The following is a 14,732-nucleotide window of genomic DNA, read 5'->3' on the forward strand; positions in this document are numbered from 1 at the left end:
CAGCTGCACACAGTTTACACCAACACATACCTTGTGACTGAAGCATTTCTCAGTAGAGAAGTCAGCGCTGTGGGCAATCACATTCGTACTGGAAAGTACAGCATATGCTACAATCTGGACGACTGGTGCCATGTCAGTAGAAATTCTCAATTTAAAGGACACCTCACCCTCATTCACTGAAACAAACAAGCATACCAAAAATAGCTATAATATCAGTTTTATTTTAATAATCACCAAACTTTTTTTAAAAAGGTAACTGGATTTAATACCTGATATTACAAAAGAATTTCATGAACTCATGATTTGAGCCAGTCTTTACATACCTGACTGATCTTTAAATTTAATCTGTTTAAATCCTTGCATGACAATGGCTCCTCTGGACAACACCTGAAGAATATAGAAGAAAATGACACAAAATGTGTAATCCAGCTGTAACATTGTGCATTTTGCGTCTCTCCCAGCTTTAAGTCCTGCCGGGAGTTATTCAGAAACAGACAGTGCAGTCTGCTTGTGGTCTTGTATTTTGAAAATTGACTGGACTTTGGACAAATGACCGAACATCCTCCAGCTTCTGTCTCCAGTGGGGCAAAAGGCTCAGATGCCCCTTCTCCCCTTCATTGTTTGCATTTTTTTTTTAATCAAACTAGCAGCAGCAATCTGGCTATAGCAATTAAGGGAATAAAATGCAAGAATGTAGAACATAAAATTAGTCTTTATGCAGATGATGTGTTGCTTTTTCTTCAGCATTTACAAACCACTTTCTCTGAGGTGAATATATTAATAAACTCTTTCTGTTTCATTCGATAAACTGGTAGATTTTCAATTTTTTTTTCCCTTTCTTTTTTTTTCTTTTTTTTACTGTGGATGAACTTGTGACAAGCAATAACTCACCAGATATACCACATCCATGTAAACTGCAGTTTCCCTCACTATAGTGTACTGAATAGATATGTCTTCTTCTGCATCGCAGGAAAGGGGTTTATCCTTCATCTTCAGCTTCAGCGAGCTGAATGTTTTTTCATCTTGAGAAGGAGGTTGGGATGTATACACTGTGTGAAATCCTAAATCATAAAAAGGAGTTCTATGGCTTTGGAAGTATAGGGTTGGTGTCAGGGCTGCCTGAATTGTAGAAAAGAAACATACATAATTTGATGAAGAAGAAAATACTGTGGAAGGTCACTGAAAGATGGGTTTTAGAAGCAAGCTAATGTAAAATAATCTTAACAGTTTCACTATAGTCACTAATTACTATTGTAGCACCTTGGACAAGCAACATCAGAAATCATATTAAGTCAATGAAAACATTGTCATGTAACTTACCAATGCTGACTTAAAAACTACTGTTTCAGTGTAATTATCTACTTACATGGAGTTTAATATCCTCATGAAAGTTATCTGTGCTGAATGAAAACTCAGCGACACCATTGCTGTCAGTTGTTAGATTTTTTAGTAAGCGTTCTGACCAACGTTCTCCCACAAACAGGTACACAGGTGCTTTGGAAATGGGTGTATCATTGTAGTAAACTGCTTTAACCTGTTCAAACCACAATGTTTCATTACTAAAACCCACATTATTTACACTACATTCTAAATTACATAGCACAAATTTGAACTTACTTTTCCCTCCACATTTGATCCTGGTTCCCAAATCTTGGGAACATCAACAAAAGATGCTTTTCCAAGGACAAAAGAAATTCTTATTTTCATTTCTTGTTTGTGTGAAATGCCTGAATACGAAACCTCAATGTTAAAACAATGCACATGCCATATTTCCACAAATGCACAATAACCTATAAATTAAAAAAAATGTAACAATTAAAATAAAATGAAAAATAACAACTGCAAGACTTTCCTGTTCCCTTCTCTTCCATTTTGGCAATGACATTCAGCTGATCTTTAAGGAATTTTTTGTTAATTTTGGTGAAGGTTGACATCTTGAACGTAACAGCTGCACAGCCTGTTCCATCAGCCTAGAAATTCCAAAACAATAAAATATAAATAATTTTAAAAAGGCTTACATCATACTTTTATTTCCTAAGACCCGAAGTCTTTCATGGCATGCATTTTTAATTTGTCTTTGCTATTTGGGCTGATTGGGACCTGATGAATGTAAAAACAAAGAATTATCTTTATACTGATTTTGCTCTACAAGGGCCTGATATCCACATATAAGGATATTCGTTCTTTTTATTTTATTTCTTATTTGCATTTTCAGAAATTTTTTTTTTTTTTTTTTTTTTTTTATTTTTGTGTGTGTGTTCTAGTGGCAGTATAATGTTGTTGTAAGTGAAAATCAGGCTCGTGTAGAGCAAAATTTAGTATTGTGGTCTAGACAACCCAAAATTTGATGTCAACATATGTGGACGCCAGGTTCTAGGAGGTTAAGCAGGTTGCAACAATTTGGACTTTGTTGCAGTCGCTTAAGCCAGTTGTAGCTCTACCAGTGTTACTCATGGAATAAATGACTTAAACTCATTATTTAATCAGTTAGCTTGTTAAGAGCTGACACACATGAGCCACAGAACATATTCATAACAGCAGAAAAAAAATGGAGTCAAAGTGATAGCTACAATTCAGCATTCATAAATAATGAGGGCACAACAGTGAATATTACTGAATCTGTAACCGGGTATTTTATAATACAGAATTAAAAATAAATGCTTTAAGGACACTAAAAATTATTTAATTGAAATTCAAGTTCAACTTGAAATTTTACTCATTATATTCTCGAAATTTGGAGATAGATAAGATAATGATAAAGTACTGCATTAATTCCTGACATAGAGAAACCTTCTGCATGGGCATGTGGTCTGCTTTTATCTGCACATTGTTTCAGGAGAAATTTGAGACTGGAACAACTGTACCCGTTTGGTCTCTGTGTGGCAGGGAGCCTCTGTCTTGTGTTTCTTAGCAGAGGAAATAGAGCGTTCAAGAAGTCGGCACATCGTAACTGTAATACTTCCTGGAACAGGCTGTCCAAATGTGTACCTATTAAAATAAAAACAAAAATTAAAAAAAACTCCAATTTGTGAGGATCTAAATTGCCATTTGTCAAGAAAGGACTCCTACTTACTTTGCACATGATTTAATATCAACTTCTTCCTGGCCAATACTCACTTCTTCAGATACATTTACTGTTACGTCAAATTTGGGTAAAACTGGGGACAAAATATCAAAGTTAGTATCTGCATTATATTAAGAATATTTAAAAACAGAATTTCAAAAGATCTTTTTAAAGACCTGACTTACCATACTTTTCCACCTTGAATTTGTGAACAAATTTATCTTCACCCACAGAGACAATTATTTTGTACGTTCCTTCATGGGCCTCAGAGTTCAAGGAGTATGAAAGCTGCAATATTTTATTATTGGATGTTTCATTTAACCACTGTCCAATCCTGTTTTTATTGGGATTCTGTTAAATACAAGAGAAGTACGTGTACAACTTAACCTTTTCAATTGTTTGCACTTGTTTGCATATTAAAGAATATGTTGGTGAACCCCAAAGGTTGTCTGGTGCATATATTGGTGTTTGTATTTCTGCTTATTGAGTGAAAAACAAACAAATTAAAGTCTAATAACCTGGTATAAGAGAGAACTGGACTACTGCATCTCATCTGGTCTCCAGTATAGGCAATATAAAGTTGTGATCAAAATGTTACATAAAGTTATCATAGGGAAAAATGTCATAGTGACTTTCGTTTTTTTTTTATTATTATTATTATTATTATTTCTGTAGACTGTTATTTTTCCAGGTTGAAATGACTATACAGAAAAAATAAATTATTTTGTATTTTCTCTAATCGGTAGCCATCAAGAATCTTCTGGTATAATTCCAGGTGGATATTTAATAATAATACATTTTATTCATAAAGCGCCTTTCAAGACACCCAAGGACACTTAACAAACAACAAATAAACAACAATAAAACAAATAACAGAACAATGATCAAATGAAGAACAATAAAAACAAAAGCACAATATAAAATTAGCAAACAATTGATTCACAGTGAATATACAGATTTGAACAGATGGGTTTTGAGTTTAGATTTAAACCAATGTTTCTTATATCTGGGAGCAGAGCAGCTGCAAGCTCTGCTTCCCATGGTCGTGAGGCGGAAAGAAGGCACAGCAAGCTGGATAGAAGACGAGGATCGAAGTGAGCAGGCAGAAGAGGTAGTGCTTAACAGATCAGAAAGGTAAGCAGGAGCAAGGTTATGAGGGTGAGCAGAAGAAGTTTGTACACTATCCAGAATTTCACAGGGAGCCAGTGAAGTTCCTGAAGAACAGGGGTGATGTGCTGGTACGGAGGAGGTTCTGGTAATAATGCGACAGGGAGTTCTGAACCAGTTAAAGCTTATGGAGGGACTTTTTGGAGGAGACCATGCAAAAGAGAATTACAGTAGCAAACGGGAGGTAACGACCATGGACAAGAATGGACAAAGACTGGTGGGAGAGAGAAGGACGTAATCTGCTGATGTTGCGTAGATGGAAATAGGCAGAACGATTGAGATTATTGATGTGAGATTTATAGGACAGGATGACACCAAGGCTCTTAACATGAGGTGAAGGGAAAACCTCTGGAGTCATCAGTAGTGAGTGAGAAATGATTTGCCTTCAAAAGGTTGGATTTAGTGCCAATAAGAGGATTTCAGTTTTTTCCTCATTAAGCTTAAGAAAATTAGAGCTGAATCAGGATTTCAAGCATTCTGTAAGGGAAGAAGCTGGGAGGGAAGAACAGGTCTGCAGGAGATATATAACTGGGTGTCATCAGCAAAACAGTGAAAGTGAAGATCAAATTCTACAGAAAATGGTACCAAGAGGGAGGATGTATATTATGAAGACAAGAGGGCCTAAGACTAACCCTTGGGGTACACCAGATGTGACTGGCAATAGATGAGAATGGAATGATTTAATTTGAATAAACTGGGAGCGGTCAAGGAGATATGACTGAAATCAGGCTAGGGGTGTGTCAGAGATGCCAAGAGAGGAAAGTCTGCTCAGAAGGACGTAGTGAGAGTTTGTGTCGAAGGCTGAGCTCAGATCCAAAAGGATGAGAATGTTGAGAAGACCAGAGTCAGCTCCGATTACAAGATTATTAGTAACTTTAAGTAACGGAGTTTGTAATCCAGTTCCTGAAATCATCCTAAACAAAAAGGAAAAACAAGTTATTTTACTACACTCAGTATTGAATACTTTGAGGTAATTTTTAGTATATTTCCACGTATACTAGAAGGCCTATGGTACAAGGTGGATTAAGCACATCTATTTTAATACTCTATTTCAGACTGAGTCTTGTGTTTACATGTTATTGAAAATTATTGTACTTTGTTCAGTCTGATAAGCATTTCGTATTGCTCCATCTCTTAAGGGGTAATATATTATTTATTTGTGATTTGATATATACAGTGAGTTTATTCTGATGGATGTATGAATGTTTACCATAAAAGTGGCGACTATAGTTCCTGAATATTTGAAGCCTTGTGGAAAATCTTAATCTTACTGACAGGTTACAACTGTGAATTTTGAAATTGATACTGTTGACTTTGAACCTTGATATTTTAATGTTGTACAACATGCACTGAACTGATATGATTGAACTGATGATAGCTGATCTGAATAGTAGTTACTGCAGCGTGACACTACTTTGTTAATTTGTGAGAGTTATTCCTTAAATGGTGCGTGACATATATTTGGCCATTGTTTATAGGTCAGGTTTTTATATGGGACGAATCCAAGAGACCAGTCAGCAATTACAGATCCCAGAGTGTTCCAGTTTTCACTGGATCCTAGGGGACGATATACACATTGATGGACTACAATTCTCTGCTGTACAAGTAGTGCGTAGGACAGACAATCACACACAGCACTTCTCATTGGACGGACTCTGTTGCAATGCACCCATTTGTCATGGGCCCCACTGGTACCATTTGGACTTTAAAGGACTAATTCTTTTACTTCGTGCAATTTTATTTTTATTCTATTTTTTTGCTACTTTGGGGGGAAATTTTTATACATATTGTTGTAATTCTGTGTTGGTTACAAAAATTCTTGAAAAAAATCTTAAAATGGCTTAAATTACTAAAGTTACTTGAAAGCCACACAACTGTGTTTTGTTTCTCTGTCATTCATGTACCAGAGCTCCAAGAGTCCTTCCTATTCTTCTGATACCAGCCCAAATTACTCATCACCTTGGTTATTATCCATTGGTACTGTATATAAACCCACATAAGTGCTACAAGTTTCTATACTGTGACATGAGTGAAAACCAGATTGAAATCTCTTGTAGATATTATTATTAACCAGGTGTGAAAGCAGTTGAGCTGCACCGTTTTTTCAAGTATTTTAGAAATGGAGGTTAGATTAGAAGGAGGTTGTTAAAGTTGAATGATAGCAGAGATGAGTGGGAGTAGAGAAGAGAGGCAGGGTTTCAGGTCATTTATTTGACCATTCTTCTTAGCAGAATTGGTAGAATTAAGGTTGAAGTAAGACATTTTCAATAGAATTAAGAACAAGGCTTTCAGAAAGTAATGTAAGCCTGCCTTATCCATTCAGTTTTAGTTTGTGTTTGGGATCATTGTCTTGTTGGAGCAGTCAATTGTGTCCAAGTTTCAGCTGTCTAGCTATTCACTAAAGGTGAAGTTGAAGAATTTGGAGATACAATAAACCTCATTCATTATTTCATCTGGTTTGTGCAATGTACCAGTACCAGGAGAAGCAAAACAGGTAATGCTATCACTGCTACTTGACAGCTCGTACAGTGTTCTTTGGTTTGAAAGCTTAACTCCTCCAAACATACTTCTTGTCATTGTGACCAAACAGCTCAATCTGTGTGTCATCTGTGCATCAAACGTTTCCTGGAAATCCTAAATTTTTTTTTTTTTCATTTAAGTGTGACAGTTTGGGTCTTCTTCTGGAACTTGGCAAAGTGGTTATCCTCTTAAGCCCATATGCCCCAGATAAGGGGGCAAAAGTCAGGAGATCGGTTTGGCATTGGGGCTTAAGAGGTTATGTCATATGGTGTTGTGAAACAGGCAGGATGGAGGACCCAAAACACAAACTCTCAGACAAAAACTAAACTCAAAAATTTATGAGTTTATTGCTGGACTTAAGCAATACAAAACAAAAACAGGAATGAACTAGAACCAAAGAAACAGACAGAGCACACAGCCAGGGAATGAGCAAGATCGTGACAAGAATCAGAGGGGAGATGCAGACATAAATACACACAAACGAAGGGCAAACGAAGGTGGGAACACAGCTAAACGTGATCTAACAAAAAAGACGGGAGGCAAAAGTGAACATGCTGAGACGGAAGACTATCAAAGTAAAACAGGAAGTACAAGAAACACACACTAAGATGCAGACTGAGTAAATGAAGCTTATGCGCAAGTTCATCAAGGAAGATGGATGGTCTCACATCTATCTGCTTCCAGGTGCTGGGAATCTCGAGTTTTGTACTTCCACTTTCCCACGTTTCCAAGCTGTTTGTGTCATCACTGGTCTAGTCCAATCACCTTCTCCAGCCTTTTCCAGGCCAATCAGCATTCATAGCGCATACTTTAAATCTCACTGTGCATCTGTTTTTCTTCTTTGCAGATGCTGTTGTGCAATCCAACTCATCCCCATCCCCACCTCTCATCACTCAAGCTCCATTCAAGACACCTTCATCTCCACCACCAGCGTCTAAGCTCCGATTTATTCAGCAATAAATCATATTCATTCTTGCTAATAATCTGTCCTCACTGAAACACAGGCAACAGGTGGAGTGAGAGAGACACGGAGACATGGCTGGGGAACAGGCAAAAACATGGAGACCGAGACACGACTGGGAATTTGAGAGCGAGAGACAGAACTTAACACACCTAACCTGACGTGAAAGACTGCACAGGGAGGCACAATAACAAAGGAGATGCTGGGGAGGAAACAGAGACAGGACCAAGAGAACCCTAAAGATAACTAGAAAACTAAAGCGACTTATGAACATAAATATAAACAGACAGAAACTCCACAACTAACACAAGGAAAATGGAAAATGCTGGGCAAAAAAACCCAGGATCATGACAGATTATACAGTGATAATGATCCTGTGCAGATGCAGATTTTTGCTCACCTCAAGGCTTCATAATGGGATTTCACAAATTTAGAGACAACATCACAGCAGCTACAGACATCTTTTATGCTGTCTATGATTTTCAGCCTTTTGAAAAATTGATTCAATGCTTGAGCTATTCTTACATTCTACTTATAATATAATGTTGTATAGCTTCCTAAACCTCCTGATCTTTTGGTATATTCTATTTCTTCCATTTAGTTCCCATCTTTCCCACCTTCATGTCACGCACTGAAATTGGAATGACTGTAGCCAATGAGTGCCCTCAGTGGACTAATGTTTGAAGCTATACTTTTAGTTTTCTGCTAAAGCACCATGTTCTTCTCTATCCAGCTTTGATATGTTATGGTGAAGGTTAGGCTCCCTGTTAGCTGTTCTTCTACTTGTTTGTATTGTAATTATACAAAATAGTTTAATTATAAGTGCTGTGTGTTTAATGTAAAGGTGTAAGAAATAACCTGACACAATATATACTGTTTATATATCAACAAAATTGTACCACGGTAAAACACTGATATCAGAATCAGCATATGAATTTCAGAGTTGCTGCACTTTGTTGTGCTGTTGGCTTTAAGGAACGTTTAGACCCTTAACAAATCTATTAGATTTACATGCTGAATGTAAAAAATAAAATAAAATGATGTGTGGATATTTTCTTACCTCGAGTTCAATGATGTTGCACTAAAAGGCAAAAAATCAAAACGAACAAAAGTGAGAAAATTGTTAGAGGAAATGATTTTCTCATACAGTGTCCTACCAATGACTCTATCCAACTGCAGGCTTGGTAGAAATTCAAAAATATTAAACACATAACACAATTGAACATAAAATGAATGTCAACAGTATGTGATTTTTTTATGTTATTTTGTATACTCCAAGTGTTTGCTTGTTAGAGTTATCACAGAATAAGTAAAAAACAAATTGTACTATTGATTTGTTAGTGCAAGTTGACTGATAAACTCAGAGTGATAAAAGTCAAGGAGGAAAGGAGAGACAGAAACACTCACCAGCTGACTGACAGGTCTCAACTTGGGGTCCAGTGCAACAACCCTGAAATGCACTTTGGAAGAAGTTCAAAGATTTTACACCTTAATGAGTAATAAATTCTGACCAAGAAATGAAACTGAAACATTCTCCAACATCATTACTGCCAAATAAGCAGTAGTACTAACATCATTTTCTCTTTGTTTCTATTCGTAACAAGCTTTAAGTAAATTAAATGTGTATATATTTTATATTGTTCATCCTCATATCCTTTGTAGAGGAAAAGCGTGAAATGGACATGGTGGACTGCCATGTCTATACACGCCTTGTTGTGATATCAGGTTGCAGCAAAAGACTTTCATAAAGCCCGGAGAGCACTTTAAAAAAACACAGCAGATGAGAATCTGACTTCTCCGAAGCAAAATGTACAGAAATGATAGCTGGCTTAAACGGTGTCAGAGTTTAAAGAACTTTATAGGACAAATCAGAATATTGAGTTGTAACCTAACAAAAAGGTCCATATTAATGTTAATGATGTATTTGCACCTTCAAACTGTACCAGACTTTCCTGACAGCTACAATTAGAGGCATTGCATAATAACATATTAGGGCATACTGTTTGTGCACACAACGGGGTAGTGCTCTTACAAGCAAATCAACAAAAAGCCAAACTATCAGTCAGCACAACTGTTATGTTTTTTGTCTGTGTAGTGCGATTTAAGTCAGCTCACTTCATAATAAACTGTTTAAATCACAATGTTTATTAGGATGATTTATATATAAAATAATTTATAGTTAATCATCTTAAAAGTCTGCATATGGGTGGGAAGCACATCCAGAATTTTGTCAAGGGCTTCTCTGCATTTATCATAGAATCCATAATGTTGAACAATTTAGAAAAAACAGTTTGTAGGCACATACTTGTTCAGACCTAGAATAGCAGAAGGTGTATTTAAAAGCAGATAGCTTAGAAACATTTGGAAATTCATAGTTTAAAAACTAACAGTGCTTTTCCAATAGTGTTCTACTACATACAGGTTTGCCTGTTTTTTCAAAAGTGTTGGTGACACAGAGAGTGCTTGGATTGTGCAGCACTGTTGTATTTTTACACATTTTTATTTATCTATTTAATGTTTAGATTATTCTGAAAAGAAAACATGAATGAATGAATGTTTGCTGGAAATAGTTTCGGTGATTTGTACAAACATGGCCAGACTAACTTCAATTCACATTTTCAAAACTTGCTCAATAGTTTGTAATTATCATAGTTCAGCTCGACATGCTATCAAAATATCTGGAAATTATAGAAATAAACGTTTTTGTTTTTGAGTGAAAGAGACGTGTTCATGGTGGAAGTTCAATACGCCCCAGGAAAAGGGGGGGGGGGGGTCTCCCGCAGCTGGGGGCAGGCAATACTAAGGGCTCGACATCTGTATCAGAATAAGTCCATCTTCAGTCTTCTGATTGTGGTTCATTCATGTCTCAACTCTCCTCACCTTCTGTTCTGTCAGGGATGGTAGAGGGGTGTTATCCGGACTCTGGTATGTAATTGATCCTAGGCCTGTTCGCTTTTATCGGCTCTTTGGAGTGAAACATAGTTACATCTTTTCTCACTTCTTTTGAGTGAAATGTGTCTCCTCTTACCTCCACCTCAAAATCCAGAATCTTTTCTCCTTCCACTAAAGGAGCCTTTAAGAGAAGTGTTTGAGAGAATGAGGCGCATTATTTGTTTATTCTTATTTATTTATAAGAATAAATAAATAATTGTATGCTGTGTTTAAAATACTTGACTGTATTCACCTGCAGTCTTTTTTTTTTTATATTAGAAATTACCAAGTGAATCAAAACCCATCTTGGGGAGCTCACCTTAAACTGAGTACAAGTATGAAAATCTTCATTGGATGTATGTGTGAGCAGGGTTGTATTCTCCTCTCTGGACATCAAAGTGACAGTCATGACCACAGTCTCACTGGGCTGCAGAAGACTTGCACAAAATTTGGTCTCAGCTCCAGCTTCTATAACTGCAGGAATGGCCACCAGGTACTGCCTGCAGACACAGACAGATGAACGCATAAAGCACTGACAAAGAAGGAAACCCCAAACCAGTGCTCGTGCAAAGTTTAACTACAAATGTTACACACAAAGTCACAAAGCAAACAAATTCTATTTTTCTTTATAAAGAACACTTAAACTTACGGTTCAGCCACCGCTTGATCCACACACATCCAGCTCAGGAGGACACTCAGTGTCCATGTCAGAATTCTTGAACAGCCCATGACTCACTGCAAAGATTTTCAGAGTCAGCGTCTGTTAAATAGACACCCCCTCAACCCCCATGCCCCTCCCACTTAGCACAGATACCAACACCCATGACCAGCCCCTTCTGTTTGGTCTCCAGATATCTTGAAAGCACAAAAAGTTGGTCATGCAAAAATTCTACAGGTCAAAAAAATTCAAACAATTTTAAGATATTTAAGATGTAGGGGTTTTTTTTATCCACAGACTTGTTTAGCACCAGGTGCTGTCTTCAAAATTAAAGCAAGTAGTAGTTTTTTTTAAGTTTTTAGTTTTCAAACATGTATTCCATTCTATTTATGCTAACACTGGAGAGAGAGAAGAGTTATTTTTTGTAAGTATTGATGTTTTCCTAATATTTTACCAAAATCCAGGAAGGAAATGTGGTTGCAGTGAGTGAAGTGTTGTAACAACTACTGATCTGTAATGGCATTCTGAAATAACAGATAACATACATAACATACGTATCACAGACGTGATACAGAGTAACACCATGCAGATGCTGACTGAGTATGAAACACAGGATGATCGCTGTGTTGTGAATTAGGGGGCAGGGTTTAATAAGAATATTTTCTTCTTCCTGCTCCTTTTCACACATGGTTGTAATGTTTTTTGATAGAAAGTGTGGTTGGTTTGTTTGAATTGTTGTACCAAGTGTGAAATAAATAAATAAATGAAAAATGAAATGAAATGAAATTATGAAGAACGTGTCATAAATTAGTAGAAAGGTCACCCGAGCACAAAGCACTGTAAAAGTTCCACAAGTTTATTTACAGATTTAGGCAAGAGGGAACAGAAGCAGTCAACAGAGCAGGCATTTTTGGCTTTTGACTTCCAGTAGTGGCATGCACACATGTGAATAGACCTCACGGGTTCAGATTTCGCGGCAAGATTTGCACAGAAACAGGCATTAATACAGGGCATCCATGCTGTTCTCCTAAGAATTTCATGGCTTGCTCATGTTCACCGAGGGCAGGGATCAGCAACCTTTAAGACCCAAAGAGCCATTTGGACCCAGTTTCCACAATCTCAATTATATAATAAACAGTTGGACTGCATTTGACCTCCTTTTGACATAGTTGAACATCAGCTTTTGAAAAAGTAAAAGTTTATTTTATATGCATAGTGACAGACCCGTAGGGCGCTATCCAACCAGTTGAAGTGTATCCAGGCCAAACAACATGTTACAAAAGTCAGAATGAACAGATAGCTGCAGTTAAACATTCTTTCTGCACTGACCAAAAGTATGAAGAGAAGAGTAAATAGAAAAATGGCATGAGACACTCACAAGGCAGCCCCCTGAGCAGAGGTGGACAGTAACAAGGTACAAAAATTTGTTGCAGTACTTAAGTTGAATTTTCAGGTATCTGTACTTTACTTGAGTAGTTGTGTTTTTTGACTGCTTTTTATTTCACTCCTACATTTTTAAACCAGTGTCTTATTTCTACTTACATTTTTAAAATAGACTCCTTACTTTTGGTTTAACATATTTGAGGGGAGTTATTATTTCATGTCACTGTAGGCCTTCAAATACCAAACCGATTTGAGCCTAAACAGTAAGACATGAAAGGCAGTCAGCAGATGTCGCATAAAAAGAGGCAAAACTGGGTGCTGTAGTCAGGGGTTAAAGTGGGACGGTATTTTTTTTTTTTTGTTTATTTATTTTTTTGTACAACATTGGTGTCCAAAAGTTGCAGCTGCGGTACTTCGGCATCTAGATAGCACTACTAAAGACGAGCAAACACAAAGGGAGTAACATGAGGTAAATCATTTCAAATGCAATGCTTCTATCAGCTCAACGAACATCAGCAAACACACAAACTGTTTGTGTGCAGTTTGTCACACAGTGTGTTGCTAGCTCAAGGTCCAAGGGAGGTCACAGGGAGAAAGAAGGAAGTTCAAACTTCAAATGCTGAGGGATGCCAATTACTCAAGAACTGGACCAAAAATTAGTGACAGCACATCTTATGGAGTGATGAATTCAAGCTGCAGTCATCCTGCCTGCCCTCCTGGACTCCTTTGAGCCTTGGTTTCAGTAACAGATACCAAATAAGCAACCACTTCTTCCAGCACCAGGCAGGGCATCACCCTAGGTCAGTGGTCGGCAACATGCGGCTCTTTAGTCCTTATAGTGCGGCTCCACGTGGTTTGGGAAAATAAATTAGAAGTATTTAGCAGAAGTGTATTTTATTTATGTTAGTTCTTTTTTAACTTGTAGTTCTAGAAATATAAAATACAATTATATTCTATTATTTTTCATCGCTCAAAATAAGCGTCATGCCCGCCAAATGCCGTGCATTTATCGAGACTTTCAACCCCAGGTAGGCCAATTATGGATCTTCGGATCCACATTATGTCAGCAGCTCCACTCGTGAACTATGTTAAAAACAAACACCGCTCACGCCTCACAGATGACAGCTTACAGTCCTGCGTAAAGATGAAAGTGACTTCGTACAGCCCCGATTTGCAGACGCTGTGCGCAGAGGTTCAGGAGCAGAAGTCCCATTGTAAACATATCACGGCAGACCCGACGATGTTTCCATGAACATGCTTTTCAGCATCTCTTTATTGACCACTTTTCACACACGGTTGCTGTACGCATACAGCCGGCTGTAGCTTTTCAGCTCACAGCCCGACACACACCAACAACAGCATAGAGGCACAGACGTTAAGTCCCCTGGAGCGGTGCTGCAGACCACGCCCCGCCACACACATTAACCAGGTAAAATACATATTTAGGCAGAATTGTTGCTAAATATCTATTCCCTTTTTTTTTTTTTAGCAAGCATAGTAGCTTTTTTTCCAATTATTTTTAAAAGCTCAGGTCCAAGGCTCAAAAGCCCAAAGGCGATTGTCACGAAATTAATGTATTGAAAGTGCTTAATTAGTACTTATTGTTAAGGGTGGCGGCTCACAACAGTTTTTGTTTGCTACATGGATCATTTTAGTTCAGCTGGGTGTCTTTCCTTTTGTTATATTTCTTTAAAAATGTGTTAATTACATAAATAGAGGCCAGAGAGGCCGATGGCGCGATATGGCAGCCTCGCTTCTGTCAGTCTGCCCCAGGCCAGCTGTGGCTACAACTGTGTGTGAATGTGAGAGTGAATGAATAGTGGAATTGTAAAGCACTTTGGGTGCCTAGAAAAGCGCTATATAAATGCAATCAATTATCATTATTATTATTTAATAAAATATACATTTTCTCTGTAGCATTTCATGGATTTCATAAGCAACACACCTTAGTTTTTCACACAAAGCATAAAGGTAAAAAGCAATATATACAGTGTTATCTTCATTTTAGATGTCAACAAGTATTTGCGGCTCCCAGTGTTTTCTTTTGT

General features: G+C 37.3%; 2 protein-coding genes across 2 annotated transcripts in view; both read right to left on the minus strand.

Moving 5' to 3' along the window:
• LOC102294271 (alpha-2-macroglobulin) overlaps window positions 1–9,677 on the minus strand; it is a 12,557-nt gene extending 2,880 nt beyond the window's left edge. The window contains exons 1-11 of the mRNA XM_042216630.1: window positions 9,120–9,677; window positions 8,773–8,793; window positions 3,250–3,415; window positions 3,074–3,158; window positions 2,865–2,988; window positions 1,853–1,970; window positions 1,618–1,727; window positions 1,367–1,534; window positions 892–1,119; window positions 324–387; window positions 19–176 (exon numbers count right to left, since the gene is read on the minus strand). Of these exons, the coding sequence (XP_042072564.1) occupies window positions 19–176; window positions 324–387; window positions 892–1,119; window positions 1,367–1,534; window positions 1,618–1,727; window positions 1,853–1,970; window positions 2,865–2,945 (927 nt within the window). The 5' untranslated portion in view covers window positions 2,946–2,988; window positions 3,074–3,158; window positions 3,250–3,415; window positions 8,773–8,793; window positions 9,120–9,677. The remainder of the gene's footprint in view (window positions 1–18; window positions 177–323; window positions 388–891; window positions 1,120–1,366; window positions 1,535–1,617; window positions 1,728–1,852; window positions 1,971–2,864; window positions 2,989–3,073; window positions 3,159–3,249; window positions 3,416–8,772; window positions 8,794–9,119) is intronic.
• Window positions 9,678–10,623: 946 nt separating this feature from the next.
• On the minus strand, window positions 10,624–11,382 carry LOC121813108 (ovostatin homolog 2-like). Its single transcript, XM_042216631.1, has 3 exons — window positions 11,293–11,382; window positions 10,963–11,143; window positions 10,624–10,785 (listed from the first exon to the last, which is right to left on the minus strand). Exons 1-3 carry the CDS (start codon window positions 11,370–11,372, stop codon window positions 10,624–10,626), a joined length of 423 nt encoding a protein of 140 aa, XP_042072565.1. The 5' UTR covers window positions 11,373–11,382.
• Between the last annotated feature and the right edge of the window lie 3,350 nt (window positions 11,383–14,732).

This window comes from Haplochromis burtoni, unplaced genomic scaffold, assembly GCF_018398535.1.
Source record: "Haplochromis burtoni strain Fernald_Lab_line unplaced genomic scaffold, NCSU_Asbu1 Contig_1144, whole genome shotgun sequence".
Classification (NCBI taxonomy): domain Eukaryota; kingdom Metazoa; phylum Chordata; class Actinopteri; order Cichliformes; family Cichlidae; genus Haplochromis; species Haplochromis burtoni.